At 37.9% G+C, this 24,932-nt stretch overlaps 1 protein-coding gene across 2 annotated transcripts; it reads left to right on the forward strand.

Moving 5' to 3' along the window:
* LOC133550574 (transcription factor 7-like 1) lies at positions 1–24,691 on the forward strand. Of its 2 annotated transcripts, none has more exons than XM_061896528.1 (7): positions 1–275; positions 8,201–8,278; positions 10,374–10,432; positions 10,509–10,656; positions 18,067–18,174; positions 18,286–18,334; positions 22,459–24,691. In XM_061896528.1, exons 1-7 carry the CDS (start codon positions 111–113, stop codon positions 22,959–22,961), a joined length of 1,110 nt encoding a protein of 369 aa, XP_061752512.1. In that variant the 5' UTR covers positions 1–110; the 3' UTR covers positions 22,962–24,691. The 2 variants fall into 2 exon arrangements, with proteins under 2 accessions (XP_061752512.1, XP_061752513.1); XM_061896529.1 differs by having other exon boundaries at positions 8,204–8,278.
* The last annotated feature ends 241 nt before the right edge of the window (positions 24,692–24,932 follow it).

Below are 24,932 nucleotides of genomic sequence, written 5' to 3' on the forward strand. Positions count from 1 at the left end.
GTTGATGTTAGCGCCGACAAAACTCTGTCGAGTCCGTCATTCCATGTGTGCGTGCTCACCTGGGACTGAGATGTGCTTTCAGTCCGGAGTGACACAGCTTGTGTGTGAACATGGATCAGATGTGGTCAGGCTGTGATCCGAGGGATGTTCGCTTCAACTACCAAACTTTGCCGCGCTTTGGGGAGCAAGGGCAGCCCGCCATTGCTGCTCCCGACATGTTCAACATGCAGCCAATGTACATGAACAGTACTGCGGGATACTACAACCACGGACAGGTAATACTACTGCACTGATGGAGGCAGTTACTTTGACATGTTTGACATTCACCTTGCATGCACAGTCAGGTGAATGTTGCACCGGTACCCTGCGGTAATTGCATAATTACACTTCAACACGGTACAACTCTGCACAGGTGAATACTGCACTATACTGCAATCATTAAATCATAATAATACTTCAACATAATACAACCATGCACAGGTAAATACTGCACTATACTGCATTCATTAAATCATAATTATACTTCCACATAGTACAACCATGCACAGGTAAATACTGCAATATTATACTGCAATTTACTGCAATCATGAATTCATAATTAAACTTCAACATAGTACAGCCATGCACAGGTAAATACTGCACTATTATACTTGAATATACTGCAATCATGAGATCATAATTATAATACAACCATGCACAGGTAAATACTGCACTATTATACTTCAATATACTGCAATCATTAAATCATAATTATACTTCCACATAGTACAACCATGCACAGGTAAATACTGCAACATTATACTTGCATATACTGCAATCATTAACTCATAATTAAACTTCAACATTGTACAACCATGCACAGATAAATACTGCAATATATATTACTGCAATTTACTGCAATCATTAATTCAAATGTTACATGTAGCCAATTTCAGGGGAACTTGTTTAATTTTGGTTTTTCGACCGCGGTGTGAAGAGTGGGCAATGTTTAGGCCACCTTTTCTAGGTTTTCCCCCAACTTTGCTGTGAGCAGTGTGGCTCCTATAAATTTCAACATAGTACAGCGATGCACAGGTAAATTCTGCACAATTATACTTGAATATACTGCAATCATGAGATCATAATTATACTACAACCATGCACAGGTAAATACTGCACTATTATACTTGAATATACTGCAATCACTAAATCATAATTATACTTCCATATAGTACAATCATGCACAGGTAAATACTGCAATATTATGCCACAATTCATTGCAATCATTAATTCATAATCATACTTCAACATAGTACAATCATGCACAGGTAAAAACTGCAATATTAGACTTGAATATACTACAATCATGAGATCATAATTATACTACAACAATGCACAGGTAACTGCACTATGATACTTTAATATACTGCAATCATTAACTCATAATTAAACTTCAACATAGTACAGCCATGCACAGGTAAATACTGCACTATTTTGCTTGATTATACTGCAATCATGAGATCATAATTATACTACAACCATGCACAGGTAAATACTGCACTATTATACTTCAATATACTGCAATCACTAAATCATAATTATACTTCCACATAGTACAACCATGCACAGGTAAATACTGCATTATTATACTGCAATTTACTGCAATCATTAACTCAAATGTTCCATGTAGCCAATTTCAGGGGAACTTGTTTAATTTTGGTTTTTCGACCGCGGTAGTGGAATGTCCCGGTAGGTGCGGTATCCTACCCAGGGTGTGAAGAGTGGGCAATGTTTAGGCCACCTTTTTTAGGTTTCCCCCCAACTTTGGTGTGAGCAGTGTGGCTCCTATAAACTTCAACATAGTACAGCCATGCACAGGTAAATTCTGCACAATTATAATTGAATATACTGCAATCACGAGATCATAATTATACTACAACCATGCACATGTAAATACTGCACTATTATACTTTAATATACTTCAATCATTTAATCATAATTATATTTCATTATAGTACAACCATGCACAGGTAAATACTGCACTATTAGACTTGAATATACTGCAATCATGACATAATAATTATAGTACAACCATGCACTATTATACTGCAATATACTGCAATCATTTCATCATAACTATATTTCAATATAGTACAACCATACATAGGTTGATACTGCACTATTTTACTGCAATAATTTCATCATAATTATATTTTAAAATACTACAACCATGCAGAGGTAAATACTGCACTATTATATAATTCAATATACTGCAATCATTCCATCATAATTATATTTCACTATAGTACAACCATGCATAGGTAAATATTGCTCTATTATACTGCAATTTACTGTAATTGTTAAATCATAATTATACTTCATCATAGTACAACCATGCAGAGGTAAATACTGCACAATTAAGACTTTAATATACTGCAATCATGAGATCATAATTATACTACAACAATGCACAGGTAAATACTGCACTATTATACTTTAGTATACTGCAATCATTTCATTTTAACTATATTTTAATATAGTACCATCATGCACAGGTCAATTCTGCACTATTATATTTTGTATACTCCAATCATTGCGTATACTTCAACAAAGTACGATCGTGCATGCACAGGTAGATACTGCACTATTATACTGCAATCATTGCATCATAATTATGCTTCAACACAGTACGATCATGCACAGGTAAATACTGCAATATTATTCTGCAATATTCTGCAATCAACACATACAATTCAACACGGTACAACCCCGCACAAGTAAATACTACACTATTACAATTTAATATACTCTAATCATTGCATATACTTCAAGATAGTACGAGCGTGCATGCACAGGTAAATACTGCACTATTATACTGCAATATTCTGCAATCATTAAACCATAGTTATACTTCAACATAGTACAATCATGCACAGGTAATTATTGCACTATTATATTTCAATATACTGCAATCATTGCATCATAACTATACTTCAACTTTGTACATGTCCATGCAAGGACAGGTAGATACTTTTTACATCACAAATTGCTCATTCGTATTATATTCGATAGATCACAATTATTTTTCAATATACAGTGTAGTCGACCATGTAAGGGTACATGAAATACACCTGAGTACTGATTCACCATAAAATAAATATGACCGCAAACCCAATTATACTGCATCTTAGTACAACTACAGACAGTAGTTGGACAGTATACCATTATTATGAGGCATTTTTTCATATGTTCAAGTATAGTTATGAAAAAATACATCATAACTATACTTGAAGTCAAAAAAGTAAGACTTCATCAAATGATTGTAAACAATTGTCTTGTACAGTTCAAAGTTTGCAGCTCCACTTTATAGCACATTTCTGTTGTTGTTGGTTTTGTTTAACATTGTCCACGTAATTTTGGTATTGATTAAACATTTTCAAGGATAAAAATGGCTCGGTGAACTAAATATATTAATATTACAATAGAATTTACCACTAGATGAGATAAAACCAATCAGGTCAACCTCAGACAGCATTCTTATATGTGATTAAAAGAGTGTAAAGGTGACCAAAGGGTGTTGTTTTGTGTCTGGAAACGTTGTTTATGCTCTAGCCATGAAAATCCACCACGGTCAGGCCCTAGAGACTAATTAACCGATAAACAAGGGATTACTGTACATTCAAGTTTTAAGTTATTTGACGTCTACTTAAGTATATACTTGGCGTAAACTTGACGTGTATATTGGTGTATTCAGATGAAATATAAGACAATATAAAAACTGACAATTGTTTTGCTCACTTTTTGAACTCACAAATTCTCAGGACTTTTTAATACTTAATTTTTTATTAAAAGGAAGACCTCTACAAAGTTTGTTCAATTGTTTAATTATTATAAGAAAAAAAAAACAAGAAAATGTACAAACAAAAAAAAGCACAGTTGTAAATATATTTATTTCACTCCTGGCCCAAGGGTGGCAGTGTTGTGCATTACAAAGAGGTGGAAGCACCATCTGGGATATTAGCTGTTTTGCAGCTTTGTACATTTCCATTCTGTTCATTTAAAGGGCTTTTTAAATGATATTGGATCCCGGTGGGGCTTTATATTATATTTTAATAAAATACTCCATAAATGCCAAGTTGTGTACGGGGCAAATCTGCATTCTTCTCCTTTTAGCTCAAACACTCAAGAAAGCCTTTTGCTCCCCGACTATGTGTACTTTGTGGCAACGGGTCAGAGGTCATTATAGGGGACATCTTGGCAAAGTTGGGAGAGTGGCCGTGCCAGCAATCTGAGAGTTACTGGTTCAATCCACACCTTCTACCATCTTAGTCACGTTTATTGTGTCCTTGAGCAAGACACTTCACCCTTGCTACTGATGGGTCCTGGTTAGCGCCTTGCATGGCAGCTCCCGCCATTAGTGTGTGAACGTGTGTGTGAATGGGTGAATGTGGAAATAGTATCAAAGCGCTTTGAGTTCCTTAAAAAAAAAGGTAGATAAGCCCTATACAAGTATGTGACGTGTCTCCTGCCGTCAACCAGTTTATTATATGTATTTTTACGGACCGGTTCTCCATGTGTGACAGATAAAAACCATAAAAAATCAACACACCATAACATTGAAGTATTGGGAGCCATGGGTGTGTTTCTTTGTGAAGAGATGGTCCCCGGCACATTGATGGCATATACTATATACTAGAGATGTCCGATATCGGACTGCCTATATTATCAGCCGATAAATGCTTTAAAATGTAATACCGGAAATTATCGGTATCGGTTTCAAAATTATTGATATCGGTTTCAAAAAGTAAAATGTATGACTTATAAAACGCCGCTGTGTACACGGACGTAGGGAGAAGTACAGAGCAGGAATAAACCTTAAAGGCACTGCCTTTGCATGCTGGCCAAGGCACATAATATAAATAAATAAATAAATGGGTTGTACTTGTATAGCGCTTTTCTACCTTCAAGGTACTCAAAGCGCTTTGACACTACTTCCACATTTACCCATTCACACACACATTCACACACTGATGGAGGGAGCTGCCATGCAAGGCGCCAACCAGCACCCATCAGGAGCAATGGTGAAGTGTCTTGCTCAGGACACAACGGACGTGACGAGGTTGGTTCTAGGTGGGATTTGAACCAGCGACCCTCGGGTTGCGCACGGCCACTCTCCCACTGCGCCACGCCGTCCACGGCTTTTCACACACACAAGTGAATGCAAGGCATACTTGGTCAACAACCATACAGGTCACACTGAGGGTGGCCGTATAAACAACTTTAACACTGTTACAAATATGCGCCACACTGTGAACCCACACCAAACAAGGATAAGCCCATTTCGGGAGAACATCTGCACCGTAACACAACCTAAACACAAAAGAACAAATACCCAGAACCCCTGCACCACTAACTCTTTCGGGACGCTACAATATACACCCCTCCGCTACCCATTGTACTCCCCTCCCCACCTCAACCTCCTCATGCTCTCATGGAGAGCATGTCCCGAATTCCAAGCTGTTTTTTTGAGGCATGTTAAAAAAATATTGCACTTTGTGACTTCAATAATGAATATGGCAGTGCCATGTTGGCATGTTTGTCCATAACTTGAGTTGATTCCACGACTGTATATATATCAGCGTCGGTTGATATCAAATCGGTAATTAGAAGTTGGACAATATTGGAATATCGGATATCTGCAAAAAAGCCATTATCGGACATCTGTAATACCAGTGTTGGGCTGCGAGTGCCCCTAAAATGTGATATATCTGTTTTCTCAGCTGTGGGCCCCACAGGCCGCAGCAGTAGTAAGTTATAGTACACTTTTCCACCACCTGTGGCAGTACTGACAATACAAAACAAGCAGAGGAATTCTAGCGTGAATGTCATAGAAAAATGTCTTAAGCGCAAAAATTATGACTAAATTTGTGAAGCTGTATTTTCATTTGAACTTCAATTCTATTGACTAGTTAAGAAACATTTATTATTAATTAAATTAATACATTTTACCACAACATAGCACATATTGTATGTAAATGTATTGTTTATTTGGCTAGTACTTATTTTTCTAATTAGCTGAAACTAAGCTGATTAGTAATATCTCATAAAACACACATAAGAAAGTTTTTAATAGACAATTTTTGAGATTAACACATGCTTTTATATCATTTGTCAACGTAGTAAACTGTACATAGGTTACATATAGTAGTGGAAAAGGTGGGTCCTGTGGTCAAAGAAGTTAAGAACCCCTGCGAGATACAATGACCCTGCAGACGGAATTTAGCCTTTGGCTACAATCTGACACATTAACACAGTATATGTTCATAAATGTGCTTTGTCCCATGTGCTATAACAAATGGTGACTTTCTATCAGGAGTTGTAATATACATCTATAAACAAGCTTACTGGTGTGTTCAGTGGGACAGGCGAAAGTTAAGTCAGGAAAAATAGTTTATAAATTAATGAATGTTTCTGTGCGGCCCGGTAGCAAACGTGTCATGGACTGGTACCGGTCCCCAGACCGGTGGTTGGGAACCACTGATATACAGTTAACACTTGTGTACCTGAACCTGGTATATTAATATCCGATATGTAGGAATTATTGTTTACAACCTAAACATATTTCTAACTTTGTGAGAGCTCTTTAGGCATTAAAAATAGTCACCATTACCCTCCTTTTTAAGCCAATATAGTAATGGACGGGACGGCGTGGCGCAGCGGGAGAGTGGCCGTGCGCAACCCGAGGGTCCCTGGTTCAAATCCCACCTAGTACCAACCTCGTCACGTCCGTTGTGTCCTGAGCAAGACACTTCACCCTTGCTCCTGATGTGTGCTGGTTGGCGCCTTGCATGGCAGCTCCCTCCATCAGTGTGTGAATGTGTGTGTGAATGGGTAAATGTGGAAGTAGTGTCAAAGCGCTTTGAGTACCTTGAAGGTAGAAAAGCGCTATACAAGTACAACCCATTTATTTATCATTTAATGCTGCATGAGGCTGAGCCAATCAGTGGCTACGATACTAAACAGTGTGCTCTTATGGGTTTGGTCTCATCTAGTTGCAAATATTGACGTTTTTAGTTCATTTAAACATCGATCTGCTTAAAATGCCTAGTTTATGCTGCAAATACATAGAATATGCTAAAAAAAAAAGGCACAAAAAAATCAGTAATATTTAATAACAACACTTTTTTTTCTGGACAGTTTGTTTTTTGTGCTGCATTTAAAGAAAATAATCTGAATTAGATTTTTTTTCAAAACTTTGTTTTAGTCCAGCAACATTTAGCTTTACAGATACCACCTCTGCTGTTCAGGCAGTGTGTGTTGTAGTAAAGTCTAGTGCGGGGGTTGGCAACTCGTGGCTCTAGAGCCACATGCGGCTTTTAAGCGGCGCCCAAGTGGCTCTCTGGAGCTTTTTCAAAAATGTATGAAAAATGGAAAAAAATTAGGGGAAAAAATACATTTTTGGTTTTAATATGGTTTCTGAAGGTGGACAAACATGACACAAACCTCCGTAATTGTTATAAAGCACATTGCTTGTATTAAACATGCTTCGCTGAGCGCCGCTTTGTCCTGCTGATTTTGACGGTCCTTGAACTCACCGTAGTTTGTTTACATGTACAACTTTCTCCGACTTTCTCTGACGTGTTTTATGTCACTTCTTTTTCTGTCTCATTTTGTCCACCAAACTTTTAACGTTGTGCGTGAATGCACAGAGGTGAGTTTTGTTGATGTTATTGACTTGTGTGGAGTGCTATTGAGACATATTTGGTCATTGCATGACTGCAAGCTAATCAATGCTAACATGCTATTTAGGCTAGCTGTATGTACATATTGCATCATAATGCCTCATTTGTTGGTATATTTCAGCTCATTTAGTTTCCTTTAAGTCCTCTTAATTCAATTTATATCTCATGACACACTATGTGGATGTAATAATTTTTTGCGGCTCCAGACAGATTTGTTTTTCTATTTTTTTGTGTTTGGTCTTTCAACATTTTGGGTTGCCGACCCCTGGTCTAGTGTGATACGGGGTGATATCAGTTGTAGTGAAAGGTCATTACAGTCACCAAGATACCATGCATGATAACTTACATCCTTTATAGTTAATTAGTTGATGAATGAACAGATTAATAAATGATTGGCAATTGTGAACATTGTGTTGGACCTGAATTTCCCGCCATGTTGCCATGATGTCACGTTATTACAGCTTTCTTCTCATCCACAGCAGGTACCGTATTGGTGGCCTGTGCAAAACTTTGTCCCGCCAGCATCCGTCAGTTTTGCTGCAGCACCTCCACAAATGGTAATAACCCGGTGGACCACACACACACACAAAACGAAAAAAACAGGTGGTCCTCAGTTTAAGTATCAGTTCCGTTCCTACAAATGTGATGTTAGTCGAGTTTTAGCGTAAGCCAGAACTTCTACCTACTGCAAATGATAGCTAAATGAACATGAATACATACCATCTTTATCCTTCATGATGGTCACGTTTGACTAGATATGCAACCATTGTTGACTTCTCTAATTTCACTTTTTTCTTTCACACTGCCATCAGAAGAGTCTCCAGGCAAACATAAAGGGCAAAAAGTTAACTAAAGACCACCAAAATGATGTCTTTCGTCAGCGTTTTGATGCACTACGACATATTCGTCTGCTGCTAATCATGACATGTCGCAAACCAAATAGTTGTGCACTGAAAAGTTGCAACACTAAATATTGCCGTGGCAAGAAATGTCTCAGCATGAAATGCCTTAGTTACTACAAGCCAGAACACTAAAAGTATTGACATTACATGTGGCAACACTGAGGTTTGCAATAAAAATCATCGTAGCACTATAAAAGTCATAAAACAAAATGTCGTAACACCAGGACTGCTTGTTGAAGAAGACACATTCATGCATTTTGTATTGAAGTCCTACATGAATAGTCCCAAAAATTCGGACAAAAAAATGTCGTTGAATAAAATGCAACACAAAACGTCCTCATTCTTGAAGTTGTAACAAAGTCATGTTACCTTAGGTAACACGAAACGCCATAACACTAAACGCCGTAGCATTAAACGCCGTAGCACTAAACGCCATAGCACTAAACTCCGTAACAATAAGCGCCGTAACACTAAACACTGAAACACTAAACGGCGTAACACAAAATGTTGTAACACAAAATTTTGTAACACAAAATGTAACACAAGACGTAACACTAAACATTGTAACGCGAGAACCGCCTGTTGAAGAAGACACATTCATGCATTTTTGTATTGAAGTCCGACATAAATAATCACAAAATATCAGCACAAAAAATGTGCCGGAGCCTATCTCAGCTGCATTCGGGCGGTAGGCGGGGTACACCCTGGACAAGTCGCCACATCATCGCAGTCATGTTACCTAAACAGTTAAAGTTGTAACACAAAATGCCGTAATACTTAACGCTGTAACACTAAACGATGTAACACTAAACGCTGTAACACTAAACGCTGTAACACTTAGCGCTGTAACACTTAGTGCGTAACACTAAACGCCGTAACACTAAACACTGTAACACTTAGCGCTGTAACACTTAGTGCGTAACACTAAACGCCGAAACACTAAACACTGTAACCCTTAACGTTACAACACAAAATGTCGTAACACTTGACGTAACACGAAACATTACGCGAGGACCGCTTGTTGAAGACGACAGATTTGTGTATTTTGTACAGAAGTCCTACCGGCATTACCACAAACTCATCGCCGCTCAAAATGTGATAACACAAAATGTCGTATCATGAAATGCAACAATAAAAGTCGCAAAACTGAAAGTTGCAATATGAATAATCTTTGCACATTGTGTGTTACAACACACAATGTTGTAACATGAGGGCTTTCTGTTAAAGAAGACACATTCAAGGATTTGGGGTATATCTGAAGTTCAATATAAATAACCACAAAATATTGGCGCAAAGAATGTCGTAACACAAAATGTTATAACACGAAAAAGTCTTCACTCTTACAGTTATTACACGATCATGCAATGTAAAGTCATAATGAATAAAGTTTTAAGGAAATACATCATAAACGCCGTCGCTGGAAAAAACGTTAGACGAAACACCATAACACGAAATGTTCTAACCTGAAACGTCATACTACAAAACATCATAAAACAAAACGCAACAGGAAATGTAGCGCGAGGACTGTTGAAGAAGACACATTCATGCATTTTGTATGCAAGTCCTATCTAAATAACCACAATGTATATGAAACGTTGTATATTGTTGTATGTAGTAACATGAGATGTCGTAGCTCAAAATGTCGAGCATGAGGGCCACCTGTTAAAGATAAGGCACATTCTTGTATTTTGACTACATACATCATATATAAATATATACATATGTATATATATTTTATTCCTATTTTTAGATCGGAGGCACAACAATGATGATGCCTGGGGCGCCAAGTATGGCTCCTGGTGTGTTCATGTACGTGACCAGCATAGATTTTACATCCTGTTCGCCTCCACATTGACAAAAAAGTAATTGTCGTCATCATTAACAGGAGAGATGCTGATGACGAGGTGGAACAGCAATACATAAAGAAGCCGCCCAACGCCTTTATGGTTTTTGCAAGGAAACATCGCAAAGCCCTGATGGGAAAACTGGACAAAAAAGACAGCGCATCTGTCAATGTCATCCTGGGAGAAATGGTAAGAGTTTGCTCGTTAACATCGCTCAATGACGACCCCAAATTGTGGACATTTTTCAGCTCCAACTTCTAAAATATCTCATAATACACACATAAGAAAGTTCTAAATAGAGCTTTAAAATGAAAAAGTTAATCAAATTAATGGGAGTAAGACAGTGAGACAAATATTTTTTTCGGAAGCAGATTATCGCAAACAACAGTGAACAGTGAAATGTGCTGTTCATCAGCTAATCAAAAGCTTAAGACAACAGGTAAGAAAAAAAATTGTAATAGAAATGTCAAAAAATGAAATCAGTAACACGCAGTTGCACCAATGCTGTTAATTCATCATCTCAAAAACTTAGTGGGGATGTTGCTCCATTCGGTGTGATTAATTTGTAATTAATGACAAGCGGTTGTAAAAAAAAAAGCTAGCACAAGTGGCGAAAAAGACTGAGAAAGTGGAGGAATGCTCATCAAAAACTTATTTGGAACATCCCACAGGTGAACAAGCTAATTGGGAACAGGTGGGTTCCATGATTGGGTATAAAAACAGCTTCCCAAAAAATGCTCTGTCTTTCACAAAGGATATCACCACATGTGCTCAGAAACACTTCAGAAAACCACTGTCACTAAATACAGTTTGTCGCTAAATCTGTAAGTGCAAGTTAAAGCTCTACTATGCAAAGCGAAAGCCATTTATCAACAACATCCAGAAACACCGCCGGCTTCTCTGGGTCCGAGATCATCTAAGATGGACTGATGCAAAGTGGAAAGTGTTCTGCGGTCTGACGAGTCCACATTTCGAATTGTTTTTGGAAATATTTGACATCGTTTCATCCGGACCAAAGGGGAAGGGAACCATCCAGACTGTTATCGACGCAAAGTTCAAAAGCCAGCATCTGTGATGGTATGGGGGTGCATTAGTGCCCAAGGCATGGGTAACTTACACATCTGTGAAGGCCCCATTAATGCTGAAATGTACATACAGGTTTTGGAGCAACATGCTACATCCAAGCACAGTCTTTTTCATGGAGTCTCCTGCTTATTTCAGCAAAACAATGCCAAGCCACATTTAGCACATTTTACAACAGCGTGGCTTTGTAAAAAGAGTGCGGGTACTTTCCTGGCCCGCCTGCAGTCCAGACCTGTCTCCCATCGAAAATATGTGGCGCAATATGAAGCGTAAAATACGACAGCGGAAACCCCGGACTGTTGAACGACTGAAGCTCTACATAAAACAAGAATGGGAAAGAATTCCACTTTAGAAGCTTCAACAATTAGTTTCCTCAGTTCCCAAACGTTTATTGAGTGTTGTTCAAAGAAAAGGTAATGTAACACAGCGCCCTTTCCCAACTACTTTGGCACGTGTTGCAGCCATGAAATTCTAAGTTAATTATTATTTTCCAAAAAAAAAAGAGTTTATGAGTTTGAACATCAATTATCTTGTCTTTGTAGCATATTCAATTGAATATGGGTTGAAAAAGACTTGCAAATCATTGTATTCCATTTATATTTACATCTAACACAATTTCCTAACTCATACGGAAACAGGGTTTGTATTTTTTTTAGTTTGCCTTTGCTTTGGCTCACCCCTAAAATGTTAATCATTTTCTCTACCAACAAAAAAAACAGCATCTATCTATTTTTTGACAAAAAAAACAATGACTTGCATGTTGTTTGGGAACAGTTGTTAATAGTTATGCGCAGTAAAACTTCTCATGAATTCAATTCACCTTAATGTGTCTTTTTAAATTTCTATTGACATCACCTTTAACTGTTACTGGGAGGGCTTTCCAGAGTACTGGAGCCGGAATAGAAAACGCTCTAAAGCCCGCAGAATTTTTTTGGGCTCTGGGAATCACTAATAAGCCGGAGTTCATAGAACATCCATTGTTTAATTTCATTGTTTAATTTCATTTAGACTCCATTGTTTAATTCAATTTAGACTCGTCTCCAGGTGACTACAATCTGGTGTGTTGATCAGTTTAAGGGGCATGTAGAGTTGGGTGTCATCAGCATGACAGTGAAAGCTAACATCACATTTGCGTATGTCACCTAGCGGCAGCATGTAGATGCTGAAGAGTGCAGGGCCAAGAACCGAACCCTGTGGAACTCCCCAGGTAACCTTAACATAACATGTAATCGTGGTTCTTTGGCAAACATTTTGCATAGATTGTTTTACAATAAGCCCTGTGATGAAGTGGCGACTTGTCCAGGGTGTACGCTGACTTCCGCCCAAATGCAGCTGAGATAGGCTCCAGCACCCTTGCGACTCCAAAAGGGACGAGTGGTAGAAAATAGAATGATAGATGTTTTACAAACCATCTTCAAGACCTTCAGAATGCATCGTTTTGCAGGCGGGTCTTATTTACTTGCCTCCACTTTGTCATGTCTTGTTGATCATGTTTTGTTTGGCTATGTTCTGTTGACCTTTGGACTCTTTAAGTTCCTGTTTTTTCACTCCGTTTTGTCACCATGACATAAATGACAGGCTTAAATAGTGATGTGGTGATTAAAAACAGGTGCGTGGGTTCAAAAGAATCAGGTGCGTAATCGTAAGGACAGGTGAACTGAACCCAAATACACAACAACAGCAGGTACCAATAGGTAAGAAAAGTTGTTTTTTCATAACTTTAAAGTAGTATTTGAGGTATTAAAAAAAAAAAAACACGGTGTAGCACAAATGTATAACTTTTAATTTTTTTTTAGGAACACTACGTTAGAAATTGCAGCTTTTTAGTCACAAAGTCCAACGGGAAAGATAGGCAGAATACAGAATTTCCCAGGGATTAAACAGCTGGTGTGACAGAAGTACGCACCAAATATACCGTATTTTTCTGACTATAAATCGCGTTTTTTTTCATAGTTTGACCTGGGGCGCGACATATACTCCGGAGCGACTGATATGTGAAATTATTAACACATTACCGTAAAACATCAAGTAATATTATTTATCTCTTTCGCGGAAGAGACGAAGAAAATGTCTGCAATCGTCACATACACGTCAACCAATAAGAATTTGGCGGGGGAGGGTCATGGCAGAAGTACATTGTGGGTCATGGAATGCTAAGTGCTATATGCTATATGCTACTGCCGTAGCTATTAACATGGATCATTTCATTGTTGGCAGTAACTTATAAAAACTGAGAAGGGCTGAACAAAAATGGCACCGAAAGGGAAATCATGTACTGCAGACTACAAGCTGGACGTAGTGAAATATGCAGCAGAAAACGACAAGAGGAAGCGGCGCATACCTTTGGAGTTGGCAGAGTTGTTTAGAAGCGACATCGAGGAAGAAGATTTCATGGGATTTATCGATTAGGAGTGACAGATTGTTTGGTAAACGTATAGCATGTTCTATATGTTATAGTTATTTGAATGACTCTTACCATAATATGTTACGTTAACATACCAGGCACCTTCTCAGTTGGTTATTTATGCGTTATATAACGTACACTTATTCAGCCTGTTGTTCACTATTCTTTATTCATTCTAAATTGCTTTTCAAATTTGTATTCTTGGTGTTGGATTTTTATCAAAAAAATGTCCCCCAAAAATGCGACTTATACTCCAGTGCGACATATATGTTTTTTTCCTTCTTTATTATGCATTTTCGGCCAGTGCGACCTATACTCCGGAGCGATTTATAATCCGAAAAATACGGTAGTCTTCCTGTTTTGCTTCCATATTTACTTTCACCACAAGCTAATTATTGTCCGTCATAGAAACAGACAATTTACAAATGTCCGAAAAGGGATGAGGAACAAGTGATGTAATTTTGGGAGCGATCCAAAAGACAGAAAGACAGCAGATGACCGACAAGAGGGTTCACTCTTTATTTAAAAGGATGCTTTACTAATAGGACCCGTTGTCTGGCGTGGTCTCTACAAGTGCTTTTCTGGTTTATGACGCAGATTATCTACTCAATTTATTTTGAGAACTCTCGCTCCTTTAGCTTGTACCCGGATGGTCGCCTGAAAAGTGTGTACCGCTATTCAGTCAGTGATCTGGTCCCTGGAAAATTTTACTTCAGAATACACCTCCACTGGACTTTAAATTAAATGACGTGTAGTCAATGAAACATTTTTTAAAAATGTACCTGTGTGACATTTTGACAAATATATGGCAATAGTGTCAAACTATTGGGGTTTTTAAATTAATTTAAATAATGTAATTATTACAACTAATATAGTATAATTTAGTGAAAATATATTGTTTAGACTTAGACCAGTGGTTCTTAATCTTATTGGAGGTACTGAACCCCACCAATTTCACACGAGCATTCACCGAACCCTTTAGTGAAAAAATAAATAAATAAAAAATTCTAATTCAAGACAAAGTTATATGGTCTTTTTACTGGTGCACAAAATGAACCGTGCATGAACATCAGCTTGTTCAAACAACAAAACCAACACATGACCTCACAACAAATTACACATCTGCAAATTAGATGGAAAATTAGAGGGAACATTGTTTGGGGGTATCCATAATACGCCGATAGGGAGAAATTTTTATTTACACAATGAGTTGGGTGTGTCTTGACCTCGGCGGCGCAAACCCCCGAGGCCGACTCACCGAACCCCTAGGGTTCAATCGAACCCAGGTTAAGAACCACTGACTTAGACTTAGACAAATTTAATGATCTACAAGGGAAATTAATCCACACAGTAGCTCAGTTACAAAGGATGGAAATGATAAGGATGGAAAGGATAAGGCACACAAGTGCACAAAAAGAGGGCAAAAACAAAAGGTAAAAAGTAGACTTAAAATGTACCATGGTAGCAAAATAAAATATAACATATATGTAATATTTACACATTACCGTTATTTTTGGACTATAAGTCAGTTTTTTCCAAAGTTTGGCCGGGGGTGCGACTTATACTCAGGAGCGACTTATGTGTGAAATTATTAACACATTACCGTAAAATATCAAATAATATTATTTTGCTCATTCACTTAAGAGACTAGATGTATAAGATTTCATGGGATTTATCGATTAGGAGTGACAGATTGGTAAACGTATAGCATGTTCTATATGTTATAGTTATTTGAATGACTTACCATAATATGTTAAGTTAACATACCAGGCACCTTCTCAGTTGGCTATTTATGTGTCATATAACATACACTTATTCAGCCTGTTGTTCACTATTCTTTATTTATTTTAAATTGCCTTTCAAATTTCTATTTTTCGTTTTGGGTTTTATCAAATAAATTTCCCCAAAAAATGTGACTTATACTCCAGTGCGACTTATATATGTTTGTTTCCTTCTTTATTATGCATTTTTGGCAGGTGCGATTTATATATGTGTGTGTATATATATATATATATATATATATATATATATATATATATATATATATATATATATATATATAATATATATATGTATATATATGTATATATATGTATATGTATATATATGTATATGTATATATAGGTATATGTATATATATGTATATGTATATGTATATATATACATATATGTATATGTATATATGTACATATATATATAAAATGTATACTGATATATTTTTATTTAATATATGCAATATATAACAAATCCCAAATACCATGTACAATATTACAATATATGTAACAGCTGCAGCAAAAAAAAAAAAAGACGTCATAAAATAAAAAGTATATCCAGCAGAAAATAAACATAAACAAAGAGAGGACAGCACTCATTATTTGGTGTAAAAATGATAAAACCTTTTCAAAAACAGATTACAGGTTACGAATGCTAATTGTTATGTGCTGCGAATAAAAACAGAATAAAATAGGTTTTTGAAAATGAGAATCGATTCAGAATTTTTGACGTGTGTGTGTGTGTGTGTGTCTGTGTGTGTGTGTGTGTGTGTGTGTGTGTGGGTGTGTGTGTGTGTGTGTGTGTGTGTGTGTGTGTGTGTGTGTGTGTGTGTCACTGTCAACACATGGACTGAAAAATACAAATATTTGACATTGTTTATTTGGCGATATCATTTCATAGTTGTATACGTGCAGGATGAATTAACGGGGCTGATAAAAAGTAGTTGAATTGATGCATTTTGCGGTCTTGTCTTTTTTTTTTAAATAGCGTTTTGTTTTTGTTTTTTCAAAAGGGAAATACATATTTATAAGTGGGGGGATGGGTACCGATTTCAATACTTTTATAGGTGCCGACCAAATTCCTTCATGGATTCACGTGAAATCAAATGGTGCCATACTTTGATGCTAATTTACACTGGATCCGCCATAGCGTGAGAGATTTTACATGGCGATTTCAACACCTTCCCATTTGGTAATGAAAACAACAGATGAATGTTACAAACAGCTGGCGTGTAATAAACACAACACCTACAGTACAAACACTTTGTAGGGTGCAACTAAAACATTGAGCTTGCTGGAAAAAGTGTGTGTTTCCATGGGCATAGTGCATGCAAAGAACTCATTTAAATAAGGTTGTCTTCACCCGTAATCATGTACACACAATTTTGTAGTTTGCCCACACTGTTTAGTGCATGCTATTTGAATCTTAGTAGAGCAGGCCCTAAGTGTCTTCCAATAAGCACACAACATTGGTCTTTTCTTGTATATTAGTCAAGTCATTTACAAAAGTTAAACATTGTAGGATATACTGTAGGCCCATGGGGCGGTAGAGTGGCCGTGCCAGCAACTGGAGGGTTCCAGGTTCAATCCCGGCTTCCATCCTAGTCACTGCTGTTGTGTCCTTGGGCAAGACACTTTACCCACTTGCTCCCAGTGCCACCCACACTGGTTTAAATGTAACTTAGAAAATGGGTTTCACTATGTAAAAAGCACTTTGAGTCACTAGAGAAAAGCGCTATATAAATATAACTCACTTAATTTCCCTACTGTGAACGAGCAGCTACACAACAGCTAAGCACACAATAGCACACGAACGAGACATACGTGACATGTGTCCTTCATTGACCAATATTAGTCTAAAACAGCACATTTGTAAATGTGTACATGTATCAAATTATATATTTACATATTACTTACACATTCATGGATGTCTCCAACGCAGAGGCGTATGAGAAAGACGATTATTAATCAATGTAATTAGTGATTGTGTAAAATGTAGACATCTGAAAAATATGTTAAACCGCTAATGGTAACATTAGCTAGCTGGTGTTCTTGTTATAATTTTTGGTTGAAAAAAATATAAGTTGTCATAGCCCCTAAAGACTAAAGACAGTATAAGTCCATTCCAGATGGTTAATATTGACATAAATAAGTTAGTGTTTTTCTACCATAGTTCTGTTTCACTAATAGCATGTTTGAGTCATGTTGAGAATATTAATATTGGTATAGTATCAGATAGAATCTGTAATTGTTCTTGACATTTTCTATAAAGAGTTTGTGATTTTGTTTACACTCACAATTTTTTTGTTTCGACTCACTCTCGTCTCCATGTGTCCACAGTGGAACTCTCTACCACAGCAGGACCAAGCGAAATATTACGAGGAAGCCGATGTGGAGAGGCGACGGCATGCACAGTTGTACCCCAACTGGTCAATGTGTGACAACTATGTGTGTCTCAATATTTAACTTTTCTACACTTCTGTATCTTTTTAATACACAGCATGTATATTGATTCCACTGATATCTGAAAACACACCCGTGTATCATCTTTTCACACAGGGCAAAAAGAGGAAGAGGATGCGAGGAAATTCGTCTGCCACAGTTTCGGGTAATTCTTTACACTAAATAATATGTGGTTGCAGTAACTACATGGGATCATCCAAAACACAAATTATCACATTTAAATTAACTATGTGTTTCAAAGTAATGGATGACATCGATGATTTATAAAATGTAAACAAGGTAGGCCATTGGATATAGCAGCTATCTACCAGCTAAGCCGCTCTCCCTCTTTCTCTCTCTAATATATATATATATATATATATATATACAATATTTATATATATATATATTAAAGAGGGAAAGAGGGAGAGCGGCTTAGCTGGCAGATAGCTGCTATATATATATATCCATCCATTTTCTACCGCTTATTCCCTTTCGGGGTCGCGGGGGGCGCTGGCGCCTATCTCAGCTACAATCGGGCAGAAGGCGGGGTACACCCTGGACAAGTCGCCACCTCATCGCAGGGCCAACACAGATAGACAGACAACATTCACACTCACATTCACACACTAAGGCCAATTTAGTGTTGCCAATCAACCTATTCTCAGGTGCATGTCTTTGGAGGTGGGAGGAAGCCGGAGAACCCACGCATTCACGGGGAGAACATGCAAACTCCACACAATAAGATCCTAACCCCTCTGCCACCGTGAAGCCATGTTGTGGTATATACATCCAAATATGTATACATATATATATATATATATATATATATATATATATATATATATATATATATATATATATTTCATCTCTACAGAACTGTTTCATGAGGGGTTCCCTCAATCATCAGGAGATTTTAATGGAAGCATTCACATACAATGGTTTATATAGGGCACAGAGTGGGTGGGTACAGGCAGGCGTAGGGTGTGGTGATTGGCTCATGTGTTACCTAGGAGGTGTTTCCGTCTGTGGCGGCATGTTGAAATGATTTCACTGCGCTTGTTGAGGGATGATAGATCTGGATGATATATAATAAACAGTTTCTCTTTTAAGCATAGGTTGCATCTTTTATTACCACTGTTGTAAGGTGTGCTGGATGCAAGAATTTGCCATGTTATTGAATATTCAACATTATTGTCTTTGAAGTTCCAAATGTGTTTGCTGAGTTCTGTAGCATTCCGCAAAGTCTGGTTTCTAAAGGAGGCGTTGTGATTATTCCATCTTGTTTTGAACGCTCCTTCGGTTAATCCCTGTTGGATGTGTTAATGTCCTTGCGTGTTACCTTTGCTTGGTAAACGACTGATGTCTGTAAGCACCCTCCGTTGAGAGGGCAATCAGGTTTCTTGCGACAGTTACATTCCTTATTGGTTTCAGAGTCGTTTAGTCTGGGGGTAGGCAGTCCTTTTGCAATTGCTTTGTTGTGGTTTGAAATGATTTGTTGTATGTTATTCATACAGCTGTAGCTCAATTTAACGTTGTTCTTGTTGAATATTTTTCTTAGGGTGTTGCCTTTGGGGAAGTGTTTGTCGATCAGAGTGAGGAACTTGCGGCCAATGTTGGTTGAGACGTTTTTGCTGAATGGCGGATTGTACCAGATGATGTTGTTTCGTTTTCTGCTCTTTTTTGGTTGGTTTCCTGGAGTGGGTTTATAGGTGAGGGTGAAGTTGTATCCGCTTTCATCAAGTGCTTTCTGGTACGGGGGGTTGCTTGGTCGAATTCAGCTTTGCTAGATGACAGCATCGATAGCCTTTTATTAATTCCGGTAGGTATTCTTTTCGTGGTGGTGGGTGGGTGGTTGCTGTCATGGTGCACGTATTGGAGTGTTGTGTTGGGTTTCGTGAATGGTTGGTAGCTGTTATTTCTCAGGTTGAAAGTGACGTCGAGGAAGTTGACGGTTTGCTTGTTGGCTTCAATCGTGATCCGTAGGCCGTTTTCTTTGAAGATTTTGCATATGCGCTTCTTGGTGTTCTCGCTGCTCCTTGGCGAGGCGCGGCACACTGCCAGTCCGTCATCACGGTAAATACCAAGGTTCAGGTTGAGGCTAGCAAGCTGGGAGAGGAGGAAACTCCCAACGAGTTCGCACGTTTCTGCTCTGTCAAAACTCCCCATAGTAACGTCAAATGTTGAATTGTTCTTTTTTTGCCATGGTGTACTGTTGTGGATGAGTATGGAGTTCTTTGCGTGGATGATGATTTTTCTTTCGTTGCCTGTGATTGAGTCGTAGTCCGAGGCGAAGTTTAGAGCTTGGGTCAGTAGGTCTTGCGTGATGGAAGGGTAAAATTCTTCGATGTCGAAAGAGATAAAGTTGTGTGGTTGTTTGTCTTGGATGTTGTTAAACCATTTGATTACTGCTGCTGTATTTCTCCATTGGTTGAGTGGTGTTTTGTCCTTGATTTTTGTGTTGATTCTGTCCAGGATTTTTTTGCTGATTTTTCCTATTTCGGATTTAGTTGGGTTTGTTAGTCGGCATGTTGGGTTATTTGCGAAGTTGGGTTTGTGGTCCTTCAATGTGATGAAGGCTTCTTTGTTGGCTGTGGCGTCCACCCTGTCCTCAGTGTCCAGTTCGGTTGCGATCCGCTTGTTTTCCAGGTGGATGTTCTGTAAAGTGTTGGGTTGCGCTTTTTTGTATGATTTGGTGATGCTTTTGTCCAGTAAAGAGTTATGTTCTGGTATGTCCATTCTGTAGAAGTTTGTGGTTTTATCGGCGGCTATGATGAGGTTGCTTACTTTCTTGATGCGCTCCGTGTTATTTTTCAGCTTGGTGAGGAATGGGTTGCGGGCTGGCTTAAATTTGACTGATTGTATCATTTTGAGTATGTCGTTCTCAAAGTCCTTTAATTCCTTGACTGTGGGTGGGTTCTTGGTAGATTTGAATCCGTAAGACATATATATATATATATATATATATATATATATATATATATATATATATATATATATATATATATATAAGCATACCGTATATATTTCAAAATGTTAGTATGTTAACATTAGCATGGTAGCTTTTTAGCTCATTTTACAGTAAATTCAGTCAAGTATTGTGTGCTAACATTAGCATGCTAGCATTTTGCTAGTTTATAAGTGTGGACTGATTGATTTTATGGCTTGTATTTTTTTTCCAAAGATCCCGAAGCTCCTCAGCCCACAAGGATGTTTGTGGCTAACTTGTAGCATGTTAGCATGTTATTGTTAACATGCAGGCTTTTTTAGCTATTTAGGACGTATTACGCCTGAGATTCAAATATTTTACACATGTCAACATTAGCAAGTTAGCATGTTGGTTATACCTCATAGTCAAATATTGTACGCATGCAAACTTTTGGCATAGCATCCTATATTTTTACCTAATTATGCAAGTGTATGCCTCAGAATCAAATATTGTGTTACTTCATGGGTGTTAAATATATATGTTAACGTTAACATGGTAGCTTTTTAGCAAATTTTATCGTTAACATTATCAAGTTAGCATGTTGGTTGTACCTCATATACAAATATTGTACGCATGCCAACTTTTGGCATAGCATCCTATATTTTTACCTAATTTTGCAAATATATGTGTCATGACGGGGGGGTTGCAGCTTGTTGCGGGGTTTGTTCTCCCGGGATGCAAACAAACTATTGCGTATAAAGTGTAAAGGTAGGAACATATTTAATTATTCTAGACTCTAGGATACAAACAAAAGGGCGCACAAGGCGAAGGCACAACTTAGCGCATGATAAAAAAAACTAATACTTAGACAGAACTATGGACAAGAAACAACTCGCTAAACTTTGGCATGAATAAACAAAACTTTCTTGGCAGAGAATGAGTCTGCGGCATGAACAGGCTGACTAACTGGGAAAAACAGGCTTACATAATATGTCTCTTGATTAGAGCCGGTGCGTGCCGAACACATGAGGCAGGTGAAACTAATAGGTCGCCATGGTAACTAAAACAAACAAGGGTTCACAAAATCAGGAACTACTGGAGTCCAAAACTAAAAGAACATAACTAAACAAAACATGATCTAGACCACAGATCATGACAACATACTTCAGAATCAAATATTGTGTTTCTTCATGCATGCTAAATGTAAGTATGTTAATGTTAGCATGTTAGCTTTTTAGCAAATTTTACAGTAGATGCCTCAGTCAAGTATTGTGTGTTAACAAGCTAACATTAGCATGCTAGCTTCTGGTGAGTTCATAAGTGTGGACTGATTGATTTTATGGCTTGTTTTTTTTCCAAAGATCTCGAAGCTCCTCAGCCCACAAGGATGTGTGTGGCTCCCGTCCAGACCGGCTTGATGGGTCCTGAACGATACTCGACACAGGCCGAGTCCCAGTCTGTCAGCAACCTTGCGGGTCTGCAGCAGCCTAAAGCTAGCCTCTCGACCTTCATGCACAACTTCCTCCCTCCCGCTGCTCCCGCTTCATCTGGGATGGAAATTTCCCAGCTTCTGAGCGGCGTCAATTACCTGCCGGCTCCCCACGATAAACTTCAGCGGCCACCGGTGGTCAATTCGTCCGAGCCTTGCTTGGAGGAAGAGCTCCACGTAATCCTGGATAGATTCGAAGAAGAATCCTCCACCACACAGACTGAGGAGTCGGTGGCGGATCTGATTTTGGAGGAGGATCTTCATAGTTTGCTGGAACGTTTCCAGAAACCTTCGACCGCACAGTTCGGCACGGACAGGCTCCACTGCGTCTTCGAGGGCTTAGGGATCACCACCACTGACACGGGTCAATGTTGAGTCGCCGGGCGGAATGGCGGAAAAGCCACTGAGCACAAGAAGTCATCCTGGATGGAGCATGGAGTCCAACAGACGTTTTAATTGTTTCTGAAATCCTCAGCGTTTACAACAATTTTTTTTTATGCACCTGGACAATAATATATGAGCCCGAGCACTTTATTTACAATGGGATCGCTTTCTCTTGGGAACGCACACAGTGGTCCTGCTGGACTATCTGAACTTTAAGCATGTGCAGAGCAGTTCTGTATATTTTTTTTAACATTCCTTATGAACTTTTATAATAATATCCCGGTCTACTCAGACTTCCATTGGACCACTTCGACTGGAATCACAGCATCGTTCCATTTGTTCTGACACCAGTCCAGATATTTATTGTAAACAAAAAAACATCGTATCACATACCCTTACCTGGTTATTTTTATATTTATACTATTCTAATGATTACTTTTCCTTTTATTTCGTCCCACATTTTTCATCGCATTAGGGCTAAATGTATACCTCAGGGTCAAATATTTTATGACTTGATACATTTTGACTGTTAGCATGCTAGCTTTTCAAACAGATTTTGCAGACCACAGTCATACATTTTGGTACTTCACTATAACTGTTGTTATCATTATAACTTATAACTTATAATTTCAACTTCTGTTTCCATGCAAATGTTAGAGTGCTAGCGTATAAGTAGCTATACCTAGCTTTCCTAGTTTATTTTGCAGCTACACACTTGAAAGTTGGATATTTTGTTATTTGATTACATATGGCTAGCATGCTAACTGTAAGCGTGTCCCACTTTTATCCACCGATTCAACCATTCTTCAAAACATTCCACTCCATTCAAGCTATCTATTTTTTTCATGCCTGAAAATTTCCTGGTTTTCTTGGTAACTTGGTTCTTTGCTTTTCACTTTTTTGTAATATTACGTCGCCACTCAAGTCTTATCAAAATCACATTTTTCCAAAGATTCCAAAGTCAAAAAAGGCTCCTTGCGAATAAGTAAGTCAACGCTAAGATGCTAGTAATAGCTAATTTAGCAAATTTTCCATATAAACACCTCAGACAAATATATAAGAAGGACTGATATAGCTCAACTTGTAACTTTCAGTTAGGAGTAGTATATTGTTATTTAACGCAATAAGGCTTGTGCGCTAACTTTTAATATTTTAGTTTGGCTTTTGACCGAAATGGCATTTTGTTATTTATTCATGAAGTTGTCACTTGTTCTGGGCTGATACAATAGTGGAATGACTTTGAACATGCACTTTAAATCTGGCCTTTGACTACCTCCTACCTGTGTCCTCAGCCGCCGAAAAAAACTTGAATTTCCCTCAGCATCGGACATCATGACACTAAAGATGATCCAATGCTGATTCTACTGACGCTCGGACCAAAAGAGATGAGGTTCAGCTTCACGAGCAGGAAGATCTTCCATGATAGCATCATTGCACTCACTGATACTTGAATTGCACTATTATATGCTGCACAGACTGAGCCTCCTACAGTGTATATATACAACTGTAAATATGTACCTTACACATGTGTATACATACCATATAATAGGCAGAATGTTTGTATTTTGAAAGTGTACTGTTTATCATTGTACATAAAATGAGATGTCTTATACTCTAGTATAGTATGTCTAGGTAATATTTTATTTTTGCACTTCTGGTTGAATGCCAGCTGTATTTCACTGCTACGTATCTCCACAATGACAATAAAACAATATTTTGTATCACTTTCTGTTTCTGCATGTTACAAAGGTTGCTCAGTTGCTAGAATTTTGTTGTATACAATTTTTTCACCATTGTTTTTTACAGTAAAATTCTGGCTACTCAAGTTTTTTTTTACAGTAAAATCTGCAACCATTGTTTTTACACTGCATTACTGTATATCAGGAGTCTCAAACTCAATTTACCTGGGGGCCACTGGATGCAGAAACTGGGTGAGGCTGGGCTGGAAGAAAAGATTTCTTA

Source organism: Nerophis ophidion, linkage group LG04 (assembly GCF_033978795.1).
Source record: "Nerophis ophidion isolate RoL-2023_Sa linkage group LG04, RoL_Noph_v1.0, whole genome shotgun sequence".
In the NCBI taxonomy this organism is placed as follows: domain Eukaryota; kingdom Metazoa; phylum Chordata; class Actinopteri; order Syngnathiformes; family Syngnathidae; genus Nerophis; species Nerophis ophidion.

Excerpts from the sequence above, each read along its gene's own strand:
- LOC133550574 (XM_061896528.1), top strand. The coding sequence starts at position 111 with ATGGATCAGATGTGGTCAGGCTGTGATCCGAGGGATGTTCGCTTCAAC. Across the intron at positions 10,657-18,066 it reads ATGTCATCCTGGGAGAAATG|TGGAACTCTCTACCACAGCA; the intron begins GTAAGAGTTTGC and ends ATGTGTCCACAG. Across the intron at positions 18,335-22,458 it reads TTCGTCTGCCACAGTTTCGG|ATCTCGAAGCTCCTCAGCCC; the intron begins GTAATTCTTTAC and ends TTTTTTCCAAAG.